The following is a 23,834-nucleotide window of genomic DNA, read 5'->3' as shown; positions in this document are numbered from 1 at the left end:
AGCTACAGGTTAGCGAGGGCGCTGACGTGAATCGTTCTGTGTGTATTCCCATTCACGATGTGCTGTATCAGGCTGACTATGGTTTGTAATGCACATAGAATGTATATAATAACTAACATGGTAATGCAGAATGAGATCGCCATATTGACAATATTTCTTTGTTTAGTCAGTTTTAAAGCTCAGTTGTTATTGTAGAATGTGACTAGAAAAAAATGACCAATGGACATCGCATTTACTGTATTTGCATAGCCTTCGGGAAATGGCGTACCCTGTTACGCCTTCAGTTCAGCACAATGCCAATAATTATGGGTGAGTCTTTACAGCAATAATGTTACTTATAGGGTCACATGCATGCTGTAAAGTAGTTGCAAAAAGTAGCTCACTCGACCGGATTCAACCATAAAGTAGTGTGTGGGTAGCCTAGCGCAGCCAGACCCGTACAGCAAAAAGCTGTACCAGGGTCTAGGAGAGCTGGGCAGCAGTGTGGGCGGGATAAACGGTTGCTTCAGCACTCAACGTCACGCAATTGGATGGCAAACAACCAATCCCCACACATGTCTGTGTAACGTCACAGCTGTCTCGTGCACGCCACACGCCCCTTTGTAGTTGAAGCGGCAATTTCGAGCCGTCGTAGCAGTGAATTCGTGTGATGACCACAGCCACAAACAAGTTTCCTAATAAATCGTGTTTTCACTTATACAGTTCAAAAATGCATCGTTTTCAACCACATGGCCCTCCTTGATCAATCAGCGAAATGTCGAGCAATTTGGGGCTTGTTAAATGGTTATATTTATGATTGTTGTCAACATGGCATGTTCGGTGTTAGCTAGCTAGCTGTATACCCATAACTAATACATGGCTAGCCGCTAGCTCGGTAGACCAGGTGTCATTCCCATCTATTTAGTAAGCGACTTACAGACTTTCAAAGCTCCCAAATGTCTCGTTTTTAATGACATGGATCTTATTAGAATTTGGGGCAGGCATATAATACAAGGCTGGATACCTAGCTCTGCTATTGACGACAGGTTAGCTAGCCACTAGCGAGGGCCTCTTTCAGAAGCGGCAACTTCCAGCCGTCGTAGCAGTGAATTCGTGTGATGACCACAGCCACAAACAAGTTTCCTAATAAATCGTGTTTTCACTTATACAGTTCAAAAATGCCTCGTTTTCAACCACATGACCCTCCCTGATCAATCAGCAAAATGTCGAGCAATTTGGGGCTTGTTAAATTGTTATATTTATGATTGTTGTCAACATGGCATGTTCGGCGTTAGCTAGCCAGCTGTATACCCATAACTTTCCCGGACTGTCGCTCCCAATGCAGGACGCTCCCCGGTCAGCTCGCTCCCACTAGCCAGACCGATCCCAACGCCATATAACGGAGCTAGTTATCTTTTTGATGTTCGTTTTTTGTTTCTAACCCTAGTTTTTTTTTCTAAGACTAACCCTAACCTAACATGGATACCTAGGTCTGTGTTGTTGACGACAGGTTAGCTAGCCACTAGCTTGGTAGACTCGGTGTCATTCCCATCTATTTAGTAAGCTACTCAAAGACTTCCAAAGCTCCCAAATGTCTCGTTTTTAATGGCATGTGTCTTGTTAGAAATTGGAGCAGCAATTTCATTCTACACCTACGGTAGTGGTCTGATAATAACGTGTGACTATCTGGTTTTGTAAAATGCTCAACTTAGCTTACCGAGCTAGTTTAAAACACCGAATGATCAAATGGTAATGTGTTGAGATCTATTTGTGCCCCATAAGTTCATGGTGTATTATTACATCAATCCATGTCAGCCACGAAATGTATTATCATCCAGGCTTTTTAAATTAAGTAAACACTTTCGTGCTGTACGTAGCACGGACGGACACCATGCTTCTTCTTATAAAGTTTCCTGTTTACTAGGTAGCCCGGCCCCCCTCGCGATTTGATTGGCCCTGTCATCGGATAACTTTCAGCCTCGCAAAACGACCGGGGTCCGCTAGACTGCCCCCGGGAGCAAATTCAATTTGCGGTCGCTAGGGGCGTCTAGATTTCTAGGCTAGTGTGTGGGCGGAGTGTCAGGTGGGCTCACAGAGAAACTCGTCTCGAGTGAGAAGGGTCACTCCCATTGACTCCTATTGTTTCCTCAAAAATATGCAGTTCCACCTAGATGGCGGCCGCGGGCAATTGATGACACTGGGGAACCTAAGTGCTAAACAATTTTTACTCTACTTTTCAGTCATCAACCCCATACAAATTCCCTGCTATGAACTTTGTTTTGATGCCCTCTGCGAAAATCTACAATGTAAGCCTACTGTAAATAGCTACAAAAATAAAGAGAATACATTGAACAGGAAGGTGTGTCCAGAGTTTTGGCCTTTAGGGGCCTAAAGTAAGTCGCTTTGGATAAAGGCGTCAGCTGAGTGTAATGTAATGTAATTCAGACTAGCCCCTGCATGTAGCTACAGTCAGTGTGCCGCCTAATACTTTCTCTAAGAGCCATGGCGGTCACCGTTACAGTAATTCCATTGACCTCCATGTTCCATTTTTACACAAATATGGTGGATCATGGAGCCATAGACAGAAATCGCCATTGACCTAGTTCGAAGTTCTAGGATGTGAGCTTTGAACACAGAAACTACAGTAACTGTAAATGTAATTAATTTGGATTCATTTTTGCGCCATCTTTGCTTGTTATGTAGTGGTTACCTTAGTCTCTGGTGAATGCTGAAGTTCAGCTCCGTGTTATTTAATAAAAATAAGAAAACTGTGAAACTCCGCTCCGCTCATTATTCGTCACGTAGGTTAAATCTGCTGCAAGCCGGATAAACACCTCAACACCACCGTTTGATACACAGAACGTTTTTTTAAATGCACGTTTTGTTAAAAACGAAAGTCCGGGAGAAGCGTAATGACATTTGGCATGCCTAATTTACCACCTGCATTCTATTTTCCGCTCAACTGTCATTCATCTGAATTCAGCGCGAAAAGAGGCATGCCTATTTAACCAGCTGCATCTCATTCTCCGCTCTGCCGTCATTCGGTGGAATTTCAGCGCACTGAAATTTGGAACGCCCTTTAATTATACAGCATTTATTCTCTTCTCACATGTCTCCAGTCAGAAATGTGTTTCTCACTTGCACCCACCACCTCCCCGTTCGCCTCCCTTCTGCCGCTGTTCGATCGATTCGTCAGGCGTCTTGCCCTAGCCTCCTCCCAGTTCACCTTGCTCCATTGCCCTCCGACCATCATCCGCAAGGGGGTGTCTGCTTAGAGTTCGCACATATCTGTGAGCGCAGAGACTGCCCGAGCTCTCAGTGGCGCCACGTACTCCCGAGCTCGAGAATGTTTACTGCATAAACATTTCTCGGCTGTAGCAGTACTTCAGCACCACGGTTAGCGATCTTGCCCATTACGCCGCGTAAGCTATCTCAGCTTCTTGAGTGCAGTGGTCCGTGTGTACCCCGTGAAGCACTTTGATGATTGGTCCACCGCGTGGACAGCCGCTCTCCTGTAAGACGGGCACGATCATGAGAAGTTTGACAAATTGACTAATGAACTAATGAAATGTATGTCTTTAAATGAATTCATTTGATTTTTGCTTTTATTTCCGGACTGAAGGGTAACAGGTCTTTACAAGGGTGTATCGCAATACCCAGGCTACGCCCTCTTAATGACGCGATACCTTTGGCGCTGCGAAATTACTCAGGAAAAGAGCTCGTTCAAGTACTTTCTGAGCTCCGCCGTGCTGGGGAACTCCACCCACTTTTTCGGGAACCAGTCAACTTGGAAAATCTCCAACCTTCCTGGGTAGAGGCGTGTTCAAGGCAGTAACGTGGTTTAAGCAGAGACATTCTATTTGGACTAAGAAAATGTTTGGTTTAAACTTAGGCACAGTCCTTTCTGGCATGGACAAGTTGCAAACTGAGGGAGGTGGGTTAACCATGCCATTTGGAAACGTTATTCTTGGTCTGAAAGTTGATGAAAATCAGGCTAGTATCGCAATACTGCCTTCTTGCATCACGATACAATATTGTAGCGTTTGGTAGCCAGGGAACACACAGGATGTAGACAGAAGTGTCCGTTTAATGAAGACTGTTGTTGGCCACAGCCACGCCACATAAATATCGGAACAAGTACACAGCTTAACCCAACTGTAGCTCAGCTGGTTCGGTCTCGCAGTAAACACCAAACTTCCCGCTCCCCTTATTGGAACCCCAACCTCGCACACACAAAACCCTAGAACAGAATGAATAGAACACGACATACAGAACATAGGTAACCCCAGACTCGTTACAATATTGTGACTCTGTGTATCACGATTTCTTGGTTTGATACAATATCGCCACAGTACCGAGGTTGTCACAACTCTGAATTCCATGGCTTTGACCAAATGTTCTCTCTCTCTCTCTCTCTCTCTCTCTCTCTCTCTCTCTCTCTCTCTCTCTCTCTCTCTCTCTCTCTCTCTCTCTCTCTCTCTCTCTTTCTTCCTATAGCATGTTGCTCCTCCGTCGCTGGTGAAAATGAGCGTGACCTTGTCATGGTTCCTGGTGAGCAGCTCGGGCACGAGGCACCGGTTGCCACGGGAGATGATCTTTGTGGGGCGGGACGACTGTGAGCTCATGCTGCAGGTGAGCACCAAACACTGCTGCCAGATGTACGATATTTATCGTATTTGTATCATGATTTTTAGAGATGCACCGGATCCGGTTCCGGTTCCGGATCCGGCAGGATAATAGGGGTTTTTCAGACTATCCGGATCCGGTTCCAGGATCCAGGATCCGGTAGTCGAGGCTTTTAAGTCAAAATAGTTTGAGCCAACGTGATAAAAAGGGCCCACGTGTGTGAGTAGGCTATTAGTCCACGGGCCAGGTGAGATGTCGGTACCACTCAGAGGGGCAAAGGTTGCTTATATTTTTTGAAAAGATACATGTCTGAAGTTAACATTTTTGTATGATAACCCTTCTGGAAGTACAGCCAAGTTAGGGTTATCAGCCGTTAAAGTAACACCCCCCCATCAAAAATAAAGGTTTTTAAGATGGGTGCCTGTCTTTCTACTGGCCCTTGTTTAAGACATATAGGGATGGTTAATTTTGTTATGTGTGGTATCGTTGCGAAGGGGGGGCCCCTGAGCTTTCATCCGACACCTTTTGAGAACATTTTGGTAAAGTATAGCCCTCCCTGCAGCGTTTCAAACATTTACTCAGACACATTTTTTTCAATTTTCGCCGATATCATCTCTTGTCTTTTCATACTGTGGCATCAGGGAGCATCAGAAAGACCTATTTTAAACTCTAAAATATTGTCTTGAGTATCAGGAATCTGAAAATGTATCCTTTCACTATGTTATCCCATGTTTAGGGGGTGATTTTCAGTCTTGTATGAGGCATGTTATTTTTTTCAAAACACAGTTTTACCATTTTCTCATAAAGTTCAGGAAGCAATACCTCTAGGTGCATTTTGCAGTTGGTTGTCATAGCTTGTTGTATACCATATGAAAGCTTGGAGTGGGTAGCATATTCATATATTATCATATATTTGGTGTACCTGTTTGCAGAGCAATGTTAACTAGGCAAATCATTTTCCATAACCAGTATCAATGATATAGTTTCTCAGTGATTCCATTGTGTCATATGGTGTCTGAATCCTGACTACTTGTCCTAAAATCAATGTTGTTATGCGCCCAGAGGTTGTATACCAGAAATATATGTGATAATGTCCCCTATGATATTAGTCTTTCAACTGAAATCATAGCAATTGTATATAAACACAACATAAACTCATTCCTTAACTTGTCCCTTTTTAGTAGTCTTTAGTAGTAGAAAGTGAAGTGAAAGTTCAACTAGTTAACTCCTACATCCATTCACATTGTGACACCAGCCCGCCACAACACACTACACACTGTGCACATGACACACACCAAAATTGCATTTATGCCTCACCCGTGCAAGGGGGCAGCCCCCAAAGGGCATCCGAAAGGCAGCAGTGCAGCGGGACGGTACCATAATTGGGGTGCCTCAGTCATGGAAGAGGATGGTGGAGAGCACTGGTTAATTAATCCCCCCACTAACCTGGCGGGTCCTGAGTGCAGTTGCACACTTGCAGGAGGAGATAAGTGCTGCACACTCTCGAGTTGTCACATTAAAAACTTGTTTATTTAATTGGAGAATTTGCGGCACTTCTCTCCTCCTGGAGGCCTTGGTCGTACCACATGTATCATGATTTACAGCAACATTTAAAACCCTCCGCAAGAACACTTGATTTGAGGTGAAGATCATGAAGAGGTTTGCAAAGGAAGAGTGGGGTACAATGTCATCAGAGCTTTGCAAAGACAGCACAAGTTCTGAACTTCATACTGCTGCAACAGCTACTACACCATGCCACAGATGAAGCAACATGCATACATGTACTGTATTCACATGTGTATTTTTTGGTGTACCAACTGAGCAACTGCAGCTCACTTTCCAGGCATACACTGAGACCCATCCCTAGACCCAAGCAGCAGTAATGAATAATGGAGTGGAGTGAAGTAGAGTAGAGTACTGTATGGTACAGTAGAGTGTAGTTCAGAGTACAGTGCATTACAATAGTAGTCCATGCTGAGCATTGAACTCTATGAACCTGGTAGTCACACTAGATGTAATGGGTGTTATTGCCCTGCTACTCTACATGTGCTAATGTCACAATAGCACAGAACCTCATATCACACTGAATAGTACTCCCTGCACATGCACTGTAAATGTAGAGAGTAGGACCAACTGTGGCATTCATACAGTTACATAAGAGCCATGTTACACATACTATAACAGCACATGGGGCAGTTGTGGCGTAGTGGTTCAGGAGATGGACATCAGATCAGAGGGTTGCAGGTTGAAATCCCACCTGTATACTGACTTATGCATAAAACTGTATACTGTATACTACATACCACTTTAGAAAGAAAACAATGCATACACAAAGAAGATGTGCACTTACCTCCTACTTAGGTACACCTTGCTGGGCTGGTACTGGGCTGGGTACTGGGCTGTAGCCTACCCCTTTTTCAATAAGAAGCCATTTAACTGCCTGCAACAACGTTCAAGTAGACTGGGGCATTGTAATGATGCTTGATTGGTACAAAGGGGCCCAACGTGTGCCAAGAAAACATCCCCTGCTGAAATTATATTTTTGTCTTCTGATACAGTCCTCACCAGTAGTATTTGGGTGCACAATGACAATGACAGCTTCCAAACATGTTTTTCATTCATCAATGAGCTTTTTGTACTTTTCTGATGGTATTGTCCCTCACTCTTCCTTTGCAATATGTTCAACTTCTTCATGATCTTCAACTGTTATATCACAGACAGTTTTTACATTTTGCTATAAATCATGACACCTCTGATACAGTCTAGGTCTCCAATACCAGATGCAACAAAGCCCTGCTGCCTGTTCAAATCACTACCCAAGACTGAAGTTGGCCTTTAGGTTTGTAGATGATAGACCTGCTGGATTTCCTGCAAGAGGGCCTGTCTGGGAACACCAGATGTGTCATTATTGACTAAACAAAACCACTAAATGAAGAGCATCTCAAAAGGACTAGGCATGGACCGCTAGATAGGGCACCAGACTGCCGCCTCTCTCTCTCGCCAATCCTTTCCTGTCACAAAATGAGCCATAAAAGACCAAAAAAAGAGGCCTAGGCCACTAGAGGACATCTAATTGAAAGTAACAAAGAACTATTTTTCATCAAATTACATTTTAAGTTCAGTACTTTTTTTGAACTATTTACCTGTACTTGAGCAGATTTTGGATGAGTACATGACTTTTACTTACCCCTCGAGTAAGATTTAAGAAAGATAGGCCTACGCTCACTTGAGTACAACTTCAACTCTTTTCCCATCTCTTCTGCTAAGCACATGTAAAATTAAGATACATGTATGTCTGACATGTAGTAACCAAACATTTTTAAGTCATATATTTAACATGACACAAATATGTCTACAAAAGTTGACACGATATGTTTAAAGGCCTATTGTATTTCTCACACATTTGCTATGATTTCGGTTGGTAGGACTAACATCAAATGGGCCATTATCACATATGTTGCAGATGTTGTATATAACCTCTTGATGTATTGCATCACAACACTGATATTAGGACAAGTAGTCAGGATTCACGTATCATTACACAATGGAAACGCTGAGAAACTGTATCATTGATGCTGGTTGGTAAGGAAAATGCTTTACCTGCGTTGCCAAGCAAATAGGTACAGCAAAATATATCATAATATCCCATACACTGCAAACTCCAAGCTTTAATATGGTGTATAATGAGCTATGATAACCAATTGCAGAATGGCCCTAGAAGCGTTGCCAGTTTACCACTACATGGAACTGATAGAGTAGTGTGGGGTCATGTACAATGCAGTATAAAAAAGAAAAGTGGAGTGGGAGTCAGATATATTACGGTTACCACTCAAATTCATCTTCAAGGTTGAAACGTCTTGAGGTATTTTTGACATATAATGAAGTTTCAGTCATAACAACAAATTGGCAACCGTTGCTATGCAAATAGGTTACTATGCTAATAGGTACACCAAATACATGGTCATATCTGTATACTATACAATCCAAGCTTTCATATGATATACAGGGTCGCTGACAGCCTTGGCTGGGCCTGGGACAAAGACATCGGAAAGGGCCCCAAATTCAATACATACAATGTAATAAGGATCAAATTCTGGGCCCCCTCTGTCCCTGGGCCCGGGACAAGACATCCCTTTGTCCCCCCCTGTCGGCTTCCTTGATGATATATAACAAGCTATGATAACCAACTGCAGAATGTCTCAAAAAGGCCTGACTATACGAGACATTAGCACACAAAAAAAACAGCAACAAAAAAGTGGCATGCCTGATACAAGACTGAAAATCACCCCCTTAAAATGGGATAACATAGTGAAAGGATATATTTTCAGATTCCTGATACTCAAGACAATATTTTAGAGTTTTAAATAGGTTTCTCTGATGCTCCCTGATGCCACAGTATGAAAAGACAAGAGATGATATCGGCGAAAATTTAAAAAAATGTGTCTGAGTAAATGTTTGAAACGCTGCAGGGAGGGCTATACTTAACCAAAATGTTCTCGAAAGGTGTCGGATGAAAGCTCAGAGTCTCCCCTTCGCAACGATACCACACATAACAAAATTAACCATCCCTATATGTCTTAAACAAGGGCCAGTAGAAAGACAGGCACCCATCTTAAAAACCTTTATTTTTGATGGGGGGGTGTTACTTTAACGGCTGATAACCCTAACTTGGCTGTACTTCCAGAAGGGTTATCATACAAAAATGTTAACTTCAGACATGTATCTTTTCAAAAAATATAAGCAACCTTTGCCCCTCTGAGTGGTACCGACATCTCACCTGGCCCGTGGACTATATGTGTTTCAACCCTTTCGTAGGATCCGGTATCCGGTTCCGGATCCGGCAGGATCTTAAGCAGTGGATCCGGTATCCGGCAGGATCCTAAAAATCAGGATCCGGTGCATCTCTAATGATTTTGTCCATTATGTCCTATGTACGATCAAAAAACATGGTGTACAATAATTTTAGAGTTGTCATTCAGTTCATTCAGATGCCTTGAAACAACAATTTGGGCTTTGTACGATAAGTAGAGTAATTCATTTGTCACATATAATGCAATAACCTAATTTTTTATGAGTTTTTATGTTATTTGTTTTTTTTTTCTTTCTTTAATTTACACTTTTACACATATCACACAAACATCACACAAAGTGGACAGCGCTTGTCCACTAGACAAAGGAAGAATAAACAACAACAAAAACAAACAAACATAACACCCAAAAAAAATAAAAAATAAATAAAAATACATACAATTATTTCCTACCCACTTCGCATAGAGGTCTACCCTATATGCTTAACTTAGGTTTGTAAGTTTTACTGTGTCTATGTATTTATGTACTAAGGACCATGTAGACTTGACATCCAACTGTTTCAGGTGTTGTGTGTTTATACTTTCTTCCATCGTTAAAAAGTGTATTATCTGATCTAACCATTGTGAAAGAGTCGGTCCTGACTGCGATATCCAATTCATGAGTATGCATTTTCTGGCAAAGTGACATAATATTACAAAAACACATTTCTTTGCGTAAGGGAACACATTTCCCAACCCATAATTCAACAAATACAACCTAGGACAGAGATCAAAAGTGCACTCACACATATCTTGGATTGCTTCGTGAATCTTCTCCCAGAAAGAATAAACAACTTTGCAGTCCCAAAATAAATGCATAAATGTCCCCAGTTCAGTTCCACATTTCTTACACAAAGGAGAATTTACTTCATCAAATTTGTTAAGCTTAACTGGGGTTAGATAATATTTGTAAAGAAATTTATAATTACTTTCCTTAATTTTAATATCTGTAGCCACGGGAGAGGTGAAATCTGTACACATTCTTAACCACTCTTTCTCACTGAAATTCTTTTTTAGATCAAGTTCCCAAATTGATTTCAAGGGCAAAAAAGAGTTCTGTGATCTTTCAGATAACTTTTTATAAAAAAGAGATATCTTCCCCTTAACAGAGGAGGCCGAGGATATGAATTGTTCCGGTTCTGTAGGGCAGAATCTAAGTTGTCCCTTTTCTTGCAAATGGACCATGATGTGGCGGACCTGCAAGTACTTAAAAAAATCTGATCTAGGAATTTCATATTCTCTAGTGATGTCTGCAAATGACTTCACAGACTCAGAACCCTTGTCAAACATGTCTGAAAAAGTCTTCAAACCATTAAGTGTCCAGTTTCGAAAATTTGTTTGTGAAAGAGCTAAGAAGTCTTAGCTCTTTCATGTTATTTGTTGTTTGAAAGTCTGGTTAATGGAATTATCGGGAGTTGAAAGCATAGTGGGCTGTTTTTGCATGTGAGTGGGATTGTTTTTTTTCTGTTTTAATGCGCAGCTCCGTTGTTCACTTAGAATTCTCCACACATTTCTCAATGCAAGATAGCCAGCCACCCACTAACCATGTCCCATTGCACAAAGACCTAATAATCACAGGGCCCCAGGGTGCGAACAGTGTGGTGGCACGTGTGCTTATGTGTTTGGTCAGAAGAGCATAATCAATAGACAACACTAAACACCCATTATACTGAGGATACAGTTTCAGGTCATTCAGTTTCTTAAAGCTTTAAGTATGGGGCAATTTGTCTATATCTTATCATAGTACCGGTAGCTGATATTTGCTCCCATCTGCTGGTCAAAGAAAGTAACAACAGCGTGAAGTGATATCAAGCTGGTTGCGTCATCAAGTAAAGGTGCAGGACAGGATCCAGCGGTGTAGTCTACTTTTTTGAAGTGGGTATACTGTATATTAGAGCATTTTTTGAAGTGGGTATACTGTATATATTTATGCTATTCTAAATAATGGATCAATCAATTTTAAGTGGGTCTACTGAAGCCCTTAAAATTTAGAAGTGGGTATACTCCATATACCAGCGTTCTATAGGGCAGTCAAAAGTAATCGATGCGGCAAAGGATCGCGATCCAGGGCATTGACGATTCAGCATCGATTCGTTTTTTAAATTTTAAATAATCATACCCGCGCCTCCCATTTTGCCTCTCCTCCCTCCCTGTCTTTTCTTTCAATTTCGGTTGCGCGTGCATCACTACATCCAAAGGGTTGGTGCTGCCCACTCTCTCTCTCTCTCTCTTTCTCTCTCTCCACATGAATTTCATCAACCTCTAACCTATTCCGTGTCTCGTTCTCCGTTCTCCCAATAATCAACGTCTTTGAAAGCGTGACATTAAATCGGCATTGCGCGTCATACATTTTTGAAACAAATAGGCTATGGGGACAGCACCGCTCGTGCTTATAAATCAACGTGGATCAATGACCATATTCATAGACCGTGCTCTCCACATTAATTTCACCTAGGCCTACCTCTAACCTACTCCGTGTCTCGTTCTCCGGTCTCAATAATCATCGTCTTTGAAAGCGTGACATTAAATTGGCATTGCGCGTCACACGTTTGAAACAAATAGGCTATGGGGACAGCACCGCTCGTGCTTATTCGACGTGGATCAATGACCATATTCATAGACTGTGCCCTACATCTGCATGACATGAACCTATGATTGATAATGCAAAAAAGCTTCTGGAATCTTTGTCTTGGAGCACTTTTGTGTTCCCACCAATGTCAAAATCAAAGTTTCGCCCTTGGTGCCCATGCTTTTCAATGATGGGTGACATGTTTAATTTTCCCCGTTGTGGACGAATGGGATAACAAGGCTTGGTTTCATATTTCGAGTCGATCACACATGGAATAATTCGCAGGCGTTTTACTGTCATCTGGTTACTTTTCTTATAGCATCCATCTTAGGTCGAGAAACTGGCACCAAATATTTGCAAATTAAGATACCGACCTCCAGAAGAGACACTGAATAATAACACAAAGTAGACCCATGCGTTTACAAAATATCTATAGGCCTATATTGTCCTTGATTTCCCTCGGGATTAATAAATGATAGTATAAAACAGGTGATGCTGTTCATCACACGGTTCAGTTAAAGCTCCCCGCGCTCGTGTTTGCATTAGAACTAGAGCTAAAATGCCACTTACGCCCCTCTGGCTCTAAGCCCTCGAAATGTAACCTCTAGCGCAGCTTTGCCGGTAGGAGGGGGCGAGACTAACGAATGGCTGAAGTCAGGTCAGGGGTCTAGGTGTCTATAATGGTCGCGATGTGAAGGCATGCGGCAGTCAAATATTTGTTTGCATGGATCTACGTTGATTATATCAAACAAGCTTCGTTGAAATAAGACAGCTTAAGGTAAGACAATAATGGGTTAAGCGCCAAGGTAGGCTTTGTGGGGGGTTTTTTTGTATTATGCGTTGTTCCCCCATGAATCCTTTTTAACGCATTGGTGCAGCAACCAACTTTGGCAAATCGCATTGAACTATCAAGCTCGTGAAATGCTTATGTGGTGGTTAGCCCTGCTCAGTGACTATTCAGCAGATTGGCTTGGCTACATATTCTGGGCCAGTGTGTAGGCTATATCGCTAGTAGGTTGCCGATTTCAGGACATAGTCAAGTAGGGCCCAAGTTATTTGACAGCTGTTCAGTTCCTCCCTCCCGACCCCTAAACATTTTACCTAGCTGCTCCCTTAAACTTCGGCTTTTTTCCGCACACCTCAGCTGGCAGGTGCGTCGGAGATGGCACCATGGGTCACTCAGCAATAGTTTTTAAAAAACTCCCGCACACTGATCATTTCGCTGTTCTTTCTTTAATAAACGGCGTGTGCGGGAGAGTTTTTTTAAAACCTAGCTGCTCCCGAAAAATTGCCCCTTTCGTGGCATGCAGCATCTAAAGTTTGACCATCATGATCCTTCATCACATTAATTGAATAGCCTATATGCACGCAGTGATCCCCGGCCGTTTCCACATGTCTCCCCAAGTTTCACCCTTGGCAAAGCGGAACCATAGCCTATCGACGAGAAGGCTGGTAATTTAAAAATGAATCTGTTTCGGACAAGGATGGGGCCGCGAGTCTTGGTCGTGACAGTTATCTTGGATATGGAGGAGGTATGTGTTAGTAATATATGGAAGGAGGGCATTGAGGTCGATTTGGATAAGGTGGTTGACAAACGAATTACTGTTGGCTGCAGTTGCGCCCACACAGTCGCCTCTTTCTTTTACTTTAATTGCACATTAGAATAATATTAATGTTTGAGCTCAGCCCTGGTGGGGTGCGAATGTTGTGAACAATAACAGACAATTAGGCTAGACGTTTGTAACATCAAGCATAGCGTATGGGTAGAGGACCTCGACATAACCCCGTCACAAACTTGTGCTCCATCCCTGCGCATCGCAATGCATCGTTGAATCGGATCGGATCGAATCGAATCGTTACCCTCCGGATCGGAGGGAAGTCAAATAATGTGTGATGAGATAAGTATTGGTAACATATTTAGACATCTTTGATATAATAAACCATTAATTAACCATTTATAGTGGATGTTTTTATCTGCACAATTTCACATTTTGGAAGTTACTTTGTGTGTTTTATAAGGAAACTGGCTATAAATCATTTGATGTAGGATATCAGAAAAATGTGGTTGACGAACATACAGGTTTTTGTACACGTTATTTGATATGCTTTATTGAAATGTCTTTGAGCTTCTTATTTATTTGTTTTATTTAGAAACACATACTTTTTGTAAGCAAAAAAACATGTCTCTCAGTCCCGCAGTGTGGATAAGCAGCATGCCGTAATCAACTACGACCCAGCCACAGACGAGCACCTGGTAAAGGACCTAGGCAGCCTGAATGGGGTAAGTTTAGATATTTTGTTTGTTTTTTTGTGCCTTTATTTGACAGGATAGTGAAGGTTATGACAGGTAGTGAGTGGGGAGAGAGAGATGGGGAAGGACTGGGAATCGAACCGCATAGCAAACGTGTGCCCTACCATTTGCGCCACGGTAGGGCCTGAATGGGGTAAATGTAACCCTTTGAGGAGTAAGGATTTCCCCCCGTTCTACAGATCCCATCCATGAGTTTGACATAACGTTCCACTGTTACAGTTCAATGGCAGTCTATGAGAAATTCAGTGCATCTCGGCTGTCTAGCTAGGATCAAATATTATTTCCTTGTATGAGTAAGTACAGGGGTTGGACAAAATAACTGAGACACCTGTCATTTTAGTCTCATTTAGTTCCTCTTGCGTCCACATTTAATCCTGTTGGATGTGGTTCATCCTTCTTGGTGGTATGCAGACACCTTGGATACCGTGGCTCTTCATCCATCACAAAGACTTGCTGTCTCAGTCAAAGATCCAACAGTTACACACGTACCAAGAATTTCTCCTTTTTGAACTCTGACATGTCACCCATAATGTTGTGTGCATTGCAAAATCTTGAGCAAAACTGTCCTCTTACCCTGCTAATTGAACCTTCACACTTCACTTAACTTGTGCAATGTGCCAGTAATGAAGATTGTCCAACAGGCTGGTACACTTGAGCCATGAAACTTCCCACACTAAAATGACAAGTGTCTCAATTATTTTGTTCAACCCCTGTATGTTTAGCTGTTGATGGTAACTTGTAAGGGTGTAACGGTACACAACAATCACACTTCCTCAGCACGTTGTTTATTTCAACAAAATGTTGTCGAAATACAAACGAAAAAAGAACAAGCCTCTACACCTGTTTTTTCTTGCATTCTCTCTCAGCGTTCTGCATGAGCCACTGCATGTAGTGGCAGCATAATATAATTTAAAAACAATTTGGTACAGCACTGTTCGATTCGATACAGGTTTGTTCGGTTCGGTATGAATACAATATATTATACCGTTACAGGCGTAGTAACACGTGTTCTTTTTTGTGTTGTCTTCTTCCCCTCCAGACATTTGTCAACGACCTCAGGATTCCGGACCAAACTTACATCACGCTCAAGCTCTCAGACGTCATCCGCTTTGGTTATGATATCTTTTTCATAGTCTCTATTGCTCATTAACAATATACCCTCATAAAAAAATCACAATACAATATTTGGGATTTACATATCTGGAAAATAGGCAGCACTCTGAAATTCCATCTCGGATCAGGAGTGCAAAACAGCTTTCGTGCTTGTGAGCCGATGTTGCCCAAAGTGTCAAATTAAATTGTGCTGTGATGTGTCAGGCAGACTCAAGACCATGACAAAACGGGGACATGCGAGGGGGTAACCCTTCACACATTTTTTTATTGAAAAAACAGTAGATCTAGAAAAACCACAAAAACAGAACAGAAAGATGAGCTGAGATGTAGGCCATCCAATCAGCTCTCACCAGCGGAATTCTCTGGTGAGACCAACCATCAATGCCTTCGTTAATAGCATCGACATCTCACGTGTGAGAACAGCCAAAAGGCTAGGTTAGAACTAGCCTGATTATCACCGACTTTCAAATCTCTTACTACCCCAACACAGTCGTATGTGGGATTGCTTTGTTTGTTTGTTTGTTTGTATTTGACCCAACCAAAATGTTGGCGAGCAGCATCACCATTATTCCTTAATAGCAGCCACATGCCCACGTCTACATCCTGGAGCGGAGCCAGCACCTCGTCCCAGAGGAGGCCCTGAAGGTAACCATGCCTCAAACTCACCCACTGGGTGTTACGGCTGCACAATTACGGTAGGGACACATAGCAGGCGAAACGAGCGAGGCGAAGATAGGCGAAATTCAGTGTTCAGGTCGTCACGGTGAATCAAATGGAATGGAACAGTTATCTTGTTGATTTGATTGGGCCGCAGAGGCGAATTCGCTCCTCATTTACATAATATTAAATTTGTTTTAATAATTTTGCTTCGCTTCGCTTCTGTTGGCTTGCTTTCGCTTGCTTTCGCCTCTCTCATAGGAATGAATAGCGAAGTTCGCTTCGCTTTGCCAAATTTGCATCTATGTGTCCCTACCGTTATGGAAAAAATCATGTATTGTAGTAACGATGCCTCACACTCACTGGGGGTCAGTTGTATTGTAGTAACCATGCCTCACACTCACTGCATGTTATTTGTTATCTATTTGTTTATCAGCACGAGAAGTACACCAGCCAGCTCCAGCTTGGTGTGAAGACGTCTGCTTTGAAGAAGCGAGCACATGGGGAGGAGAAGATCAGGACCACGATGCCTTTAAACCCCAAACTGGACACCAGCGAGAGCAAGCCCCCTGTCACAGGTACTTGTTGTAGAGTGAACTGTTGAGACTAGGGCTGGGTAAAATAATCGATTCAATCGAAAATCGATCGATATCATTTAAAATTCACATAATCGATTCACAGGGCACAAAATCGATTTTTTTGCTCTTTTTCTTTTTGTTCTTTTTGTTTAATTTAGGTCTATGGAAAATACCCAGTCAATTAGGCCTAGGCCTACTTATTAAGCTTACAAATTAGCAATCTGTTAACACTGTCAAGCCACAGCCCTTTGACATTTTTATATAACAATAGGCAACAGCATCTTTTGGGGGAAATCCTGGCACCAAAAAGGGAACGGATTGAATCGATTCGGAGTGAATCGAATTGAATCGAATCGAATCGTGATTAATCGATTCAAAACCCTCAGAATCGAAATCGAATCGATACAGGAACATAGTTGCAATACCCAGCCCTAGGTGAGACTGTATACTGCCGTGCAATACTAGAACGCAGTAACTCAAAATGGTCGAATTTTTTTTTATATCGGAAATCGGTTCTAAACTACCTCATTTGTCTTGTGTCCAAAATGGTGGTCCAACACCGTCCCGTTTTGGAGAAAACTCATTTTGAAAGTGCAAAAATGACCCAAAAAAGGTTAAACAAAAACGCAGTAAGTCGGCGAGTTACTGCTGCACGTTCCAATGGGACTGGTTTGGGAGTAGACAGTAATACAAGCTAAGAACGCAGTAACTCCTGCAGTAACTCCATTTTGTGGCAGTAATACCAGCCAAGAACGCAGTAACTCTGTTTTTTGTGGCAAAAAGACACATAAATGTTGTTTTTTTGGGGGGTTTTTTGTGCATTAAATTTCTATCATAAACAAGCATTACCAGGAATTGTCACCACCAATTTACCGACAACACAGTTGTCGCGCCATATGGAAAACTTTGAAGCCTTTTTTCTCAGTTTGCCGTTTTCAGAGTTACTGCGTTCTAAGATTGTAGGGCAGTATAGTGTAGAGCAGTGATCTCCAATTATTTTTCTCAAACTATGTAGAGTAAGTGAGGTTGCGGGCCAAACCAATGCCCCAACCCAATGAGAAACAAGTTAGATGTCTGGATAGTGAACAGATTTTTGGTCCTCCGTTGTCCCTTCTTGTCAATGTCTGTTATGAGATTGTCAGCATAAGATCTAACTCTCTGTGAACGCTTTGGTATGACCCACTGAAGTTTTAGTGATCAAAAATCACATACATTTATATTTTTATTTGTTCTGACCTCATTGTGGGCCAAATGTTTGCCACGCCCAGACCGGATTTGACCCGCTGACCATTGTTTTGAGACCAGGGGTGTAGAGCCTACTATAGCAGGGATGTCAAACTCAAGCTCAGTGGTGAAGTGTTTATTTTTTAAGTATGTTTTGGGATTTCGATGTATTAATTTTTACACTCTCACAGTAAAGCATTACACAGTTAGTCGCTGACATTGTGTGTGTGTGTGTGTGTGTGTGTGCGCGTGTGTGCGCGTGTGTGCGCGGGTGTGCGCGGGTGTGTGCGTGTGTGTGTGTGTTTTGTTTCAAAGAGACTCCAGTGATGTCCAAGCCCACTCCTCTGTATGGTCAGCCATCATGGTGGGGAGAGGACGTAGAGGAGCCCCTGGCAGGCAAGGACACACAGCCATCAGATGGCAGCATCTCAGGCCTACACACACACACACACACACACACACACACTCACTCACTCACTCACTCACTCACTCACTCACTCACTCACTCACTCACTCACTCACTCACTCACTCACTCACTCACTCACTCACTCACTCACTCACTCACTCACTCATTCTCTCTCTCTCTCTCTCTCTCTCTCTCTCTCTCTCTCTCTCTCACAGAGAGAATCAGAGAGAGAGAAGAACACAGGCACGTTTAATCCCATTGATCTGTTAAATCTGTCTGGTTCACTTAAAGTTCAGCACATGATAGTGTTGAGCTGTTTCTTTCCTATGTTAAAAGGGTATGCCACTATTTTTGGGGCTAAATATTGTTAAAATCGTTTCTCTGGGTTTATAAAGGAATGTAAAGGACTGTTGCCTTTTTTTGGACTCCCTCAGGCAGGGAGAATGTAGCTAAGCCAGCGAAAGACAATTGATCCCTGTAGCTCGGCCCCCTACAAATTATTTGGGAAATATTTTTAGCTTAGCAAACTAGCCCCACCCGCCAGGGGCCAAAATTATTTTTGCCTGTGAGTGGGTCTAGCCTTGGACAATGCCCCAATGCCATGATACTGACTACATTTTTACATTTAATCTCACATTTAGTCTGGCTTGTCATGCTAAAACATTTTGGCTCTTAACTTGCACGTTTGCTCCAGTTGCGGAGTCCACATAGCAAGAGAGGGTCACTCACCGCCTCGCCGCTTTGCAGATGGGACTGTTGGGATCCTCCATTTCTTCGAACTTGAGCTACAGCTACATTCTCTGACAGCTGATTCAACTTCCCTGTCAGCTGCTGTCATGGCTGGGCTGGCCATCTGGCATAGCGGGCATTTCCCGGTGGGCCCTGCAACCTTGTGGGCCCCTATTTTCAGAAATGTAAAAAAAACAATCTGAATATTTCTGAAAATAGGGGCCCACGAGGGTGCGGGGCCCACCGGTGACTTAGATCTGTGCCGCTAATTATGAGGGGCCCCTTTAAGCCAAAAGTGCCCGGGCCCTCTTTCTCCCCCAGTGCAGCCCTGGTTGCTGTGCAGCGCTGGTATATGACCGTGCTCTGTAGCTCGCAGTCAGCAAGAACAGACCCAACAGTCCCATAGGCCAAGGCAGTGAGGCTGTAACTTTCTCTTGCTATGTGGTACAAACAAACATCTACTGCCAGTTAAGAGCCAAACCACTCCATCACACACACACACACACACACACACACACACACACACACACACACACACACACACACACACACACACACACACACACACACACACACACACACACACCACTCTGGCCTTTGCATGATGTTGCTTGCAGATAGATAAACATGCCAAACCAAAATCAATACCCCTGATTCTCCCTTGAGGAATGGGGTGGTGAAAAGAACGCTAGTGGGGAAAAAGTGAAAAAGATTAGGTCAAGCAGGAGCAAGGAAAAATGTGGCCTACACGTTTAAGAAGCTTATAGACTTAGTTCTCACAGGCATTCCCCATACTCAAGTGGCTTAACACAGGGGTTTTCAAACTGGAGGCTAGGGACCCCTGGGAGGGGCGTGAGGGGATGCCAGGGGGGCTGCGGCAGATTGGCAGGAAAAATATAGAAAAATAAAATGAATACTTCAATAAATTGAAATCTTAAGTAGCTAAAATGAACCAAAAATGTTAAAAATCCCAGTGGAGTCATTTTCTTGTTTACAATGTTTATATGTATTGTGCTCTCTGTAGTACTTGAATGGGTTTAGGAATGCACAAACTTCATCAAGTTGTGAAACCGGGTGCACAGAAAAAATAGTGTGACACGGCCCATGTCAGGGGGGCCTTGGCTGGAATCTACCGGCATGTGGGGGGGCCTTGTCATGGTAGAGTTTGGGAACCCGGGGATTAACACAATAGGGTTGTTTTCTGCAGTGTAGTGCTGTGTTCCTGCAGGACAGGCATTCACTAGGCCAGGGGTGCTCAACTGGCGGACCCAGGTCCGGATGCGGACCCAAATGCAATGTCATCCGGACCAAGACAAAATCCATCTGTATTTAATATGTATAAATTAGACATGAGATTTCGCTGCCATGCGATCTGTATTTCTGCGAAGCCAGTCTTATGACAAATAAAAGTATCATCACTATGACAACTCAGTGAGTGAGCAAGAGGCCAGTGCGGCCAGCGAGTGAGGCTATTTTCTGCATTGGTCCGTAGCTACTTTTTTGGACCCTGGAAACCCTGGCGAGTGGACCTTTTCAGTTTCTAGTTGAGCACCCCTGCACTAGGCTGTTGGCTTATCACCAAGGCTCTAGACTAACTTTTTTACCACCAGCCAAAATGGCTAGAACTGTAGATATGTTAATCTTATACTAAAGTAATCCTAAAGTTGGTCTTTTCCACGAGCCAAACTGAAATTTCACGAGCATTTGACTGTTTGGCGTGTGTTAATTCACAGCCCTGCTTACCACAGTGTGGTTGTGTTCTACAGTGTAATGCAGAACTCAACCTATCCCGGCATAAGAACTCCAGCCCACATGGCATACACTGCTGCACCTGTTCCAGCAGCGATCTGCAAGGGTAAAATAATCGATTTAATCAATAATCGATCGATTTCATTTAAAATTCACATAATCGATTCACAGGGCACAAAATCGATTATTTTCTTTTTGTTCTTTTTGTTTAATCTAGGTCTATGGAAAATACCCAGGAGGTATAAGTCAATTAGGCCTAGGCCTACTTATTACAAATTAGCAATCTGTTAACACTGTCAAGCCACAGCCCTTTGACATTTTTATATAAAAATAGACAACAGCATCTTTTGGGGGATATCCTTGCACCAAGAAGGGAACGGATTGAATCGATTCGGAATGAATCGAATCGAATTGAATCGTGATTAATCGATTCAAAGCCCTAAGAATCGAAATCGAATCGATACAGGAACATGGCTGCGATACCCAGCCCTACTGGTGAGTGTTGCTGAGTGAGTCATTGTCAAATTCTGGCCCAAATATTCAGATAGTCTCCAAGAGTGGCACCAGATTTTTTCCTTTTTTCCCCTTTTTACGTAGTAGCTTAGTGTTAGCTGGTGGGTGTTCCTCAGCGAGTCATTGCCAACTTCTGGCCCGATACTCAGATCAAGTGTCAAGTGGGAAATTAGTATTTATATACTGTATGATCTTTTTTGCCATATCACTTCCGCAATCACATTCCTGAGCACCGCAGATTAACCTCTAAATCTCTCGCCTCCTCCCCCTACCCAGCTGACACCAGTGATGGCTCACAACCAGAGCAGGGGATCAACAGTCGACACAGTGGCAACCCTGTTAAAGCGGGCTACTTGCAATCAAGCCGCGAGCCCAGCTACTTTGAGATCCCCACCAAGGAGTTCCAGTCGTTTGATCCCAAGAGCATGACCAATCCCCAGCAGCTTCAGGAAATTCCCACCAAAGACACAGATGCCCAGGTGGTGGCGCCACCGAGCCCGTCCTCCACACTGGCCACCCATCCAGACGTCCAGGCACCTGTGGTCCAGAGCCACGCCTCCTTCACCATCGAGTTTGACGACGTTGAGCCAGGCAAGATGATGATTAAGGACCACGTGACCAAGTTCTCTCTCAGGCAGCGCCATCGGCAGGGCGGTGGTGGTGGTGGTGGTGGTAGTGGGACGTTCTCCTCGGCATCAACCCCGGAGGCGACCGCCGCCACTGCGCCTCTGGAGGAAATGTCTGTCCAGAGCAAGGTTGCTGATTGGCTGGTGCACAGCAGCGTCGGCATGACGACGACGAGAAGGAAGTCGCGCTCTGATGACATGTACAGCACCAAGAGTGACCTGCCCACCAATAGCAAGACGCTCAAGGGTGAGTGTGAATGTGCACCAAAGATTTAAAAACAGAGCAAGATATTAAGACAATGGGCATGAGGTATACTCAGATATTAAATAAGATTTATGAATATGGGTTGTCAAATAAGATTATGCAATATTTACTAAGACAATGAGTATGAGGTATGCTCAGAGCCACCAGGGATGCCATTTCTGTAAGCCCACATTCCACCAGTTCACTCTAACATTCCAGTTATCAGTTATTCTGAATGTTCTGAACCATGCGCAAAGCTAATCATAGAGCTTACTATTATGTCGTCCATAGCGGAATACTTCCATGCTGGTCAATGTATTTTCCGTGCTTTAATTGACTGTGTCTTGAATCTCTGGTGTGCACGTGTCTGTGTTTGTGTGCAGCACAGGTGACTGGCTGCTGGTGTACCATTGGCTTGCACTTGATTTGTAAGAGGGGATTTGCGAAGCTTGAGATTTACCTTTGCCTGACGTCTTAAAGTCTTAAATGTCGCACCAAAACCCTTGTAAACGCAGCTTAGCAAAGGGCTGTGTGTGTGTGTGTGTGTGCGCGCGCGAGTGTGTGTGTATGTGTGTGAGATTTAACTGCAGATCGGTGTGTGTATGATGCATGGGGAATTTAAGGTAATATTGTATGTGCCACTGCTTTCCACTACAATGGCCTTTCGTTGCTCTTTTTAACAGATCACCAGCACGAGGATGGGACTCTGAGCAACTCCGAGGATTCCCCTCTAATGGAGAAGCACAGGAGGCAGCGCTCAACCCCTGAGCCGTCAAAACACTTCACCCCTCCTTCATCCGAGGGCCACCTCACCTCCTCCAACACGCCGCAAAGCAAGACCAGAGGTGATCCTCAGCAGGCCTTTGTCATCGAGTTCTTTGACAACAACAACATGCGAAAGAAGCGGTCCCAGTCGTTCAGCAACAACATGGGCGACGGTGGCGAGAGCATTCCCGTGCCCAAAGGTCACATGGAGAAGAAAAAGGCTGCTGCCGCCCTGCAGGGCGAGAGGGGTACTGCAAGCCAGGGCTCCATCCCAGCTACGCAGCAGTTCACCGTGCCCCTCAAAGGCGGCTCATCCACCTCGTCAAGCAGAAGCTTTCAGCGGGCGGGCTCGCTGCGGCGGGAGAAGAGAGACGTGCGCCAGAGCTCTTCCGCTAACTTCTCCTCGTGCTCTGCCTCCTCTTCCTCGTCTCCGCGGCCCTTTGGGAGCGTGGGCCGTCGCTCTAAGCTGGCGCAGGACTTTGCCAACGAGTTTCTCAGACAGTCCTCAGCTGCCCCCGTTGCCAATCCTGCTGTCACCAATGTCCCCGGTGGTGCCCTCTCGACGCCGTCTAGTTTGTCTTCACCGACGCCAACGACAACATCTTCCTCTGCCCCGACAGCCTCTTCGCAGGCCGCCCCACAGAAGAGCACCTCGGCCTCTCAGTCGTACGCGTCCACGACCGCTCAGCAGCAACTCCAAGCTGCCAACATCATCAAGATGACGCCAAAAGGGGTCAAGATGCCAACAAGAGGGCCCGACCCTGAGCCTGTGGCCGGCAGGCACGCGAGGAATGAGGAGGACGACAGCCTGAGTGACGCGGGCACCTACACGATAGAAGGAGACGCGCAGGACAAGGAGGTGCAGGAAGCTCGCAGCAGAATCGACAAGGTAATACT

General features: G+C 43.9%; 1 protein-coding gene across 4 annotated transcripts in view; it reads left to right on the top strand.

Moving 5' to 3' along the window:
- The window catches only part of cep170ba (centrosomal protein 170Ba), a 43,326-nt gene that overhangs the window by 464 nt on the left and 19,028 nt on the right, over window positions 1-23,834 (top strand). For all 4 annotated transcript variants that reach the window (XM_063183468.1, XM_063183467.1, XM_063183466.1 and 1 more), the window contains exons 2-9: window positions 4,477-4,611; window positions 14,213-14,302; window positions 15,372-15,452; window positions 16,034-16,090; window positions 16,539-16,680; window positions 18,220-18,300; window positions 21,579-22,175; window positions 22,856-23,826. In XM_063183468.1, the coding sequence (XP_063039538.1) occupies window positions 4,504-4,611; window positions 14,213-14,302; window positions 15,372-15,452; window positions 16,034-16,090; window positions 16,539-16,680; window positions 18,220-18,300; window positions 21,579-22,175; window positions 22,856-23,826 (2,127 nt within the window). In that variant the 5' untranslated portion in view covers window positions 4,477-4,503. The remainder of the gene's footprint in view (window positions 1-4,476; window positions 4,612-14,212; window positions 14,303-15,371; window positions 15,453-16,033; window positions 16,091-16,538; window positions 16,681-18,219; window positions 18,301-21,578; window positions 22,176-22,855; window positions 23,827-23,834) is intronic.

The sequence above is a fragment of the Engraulis encrasicolus genome, chromosome 19, assembly GCF_034702125.1.
Source record: "Engraulis encrasicolus isolate BLACKSEA-1 chromosome 19, IST_EnEncr_1.0, whole genome shotgun sequence".
In the NCBI taxonomy this organism is placed as follows: Eukaryota; Metazoa; Chordata; class Actinopteri; order Clupeiformes; family Engraulidae; genus Engraulis; species Engraulis encrasicolus.
This window is presented reverse-complemented; position numbering and strand designations above follow the sequence as displayed.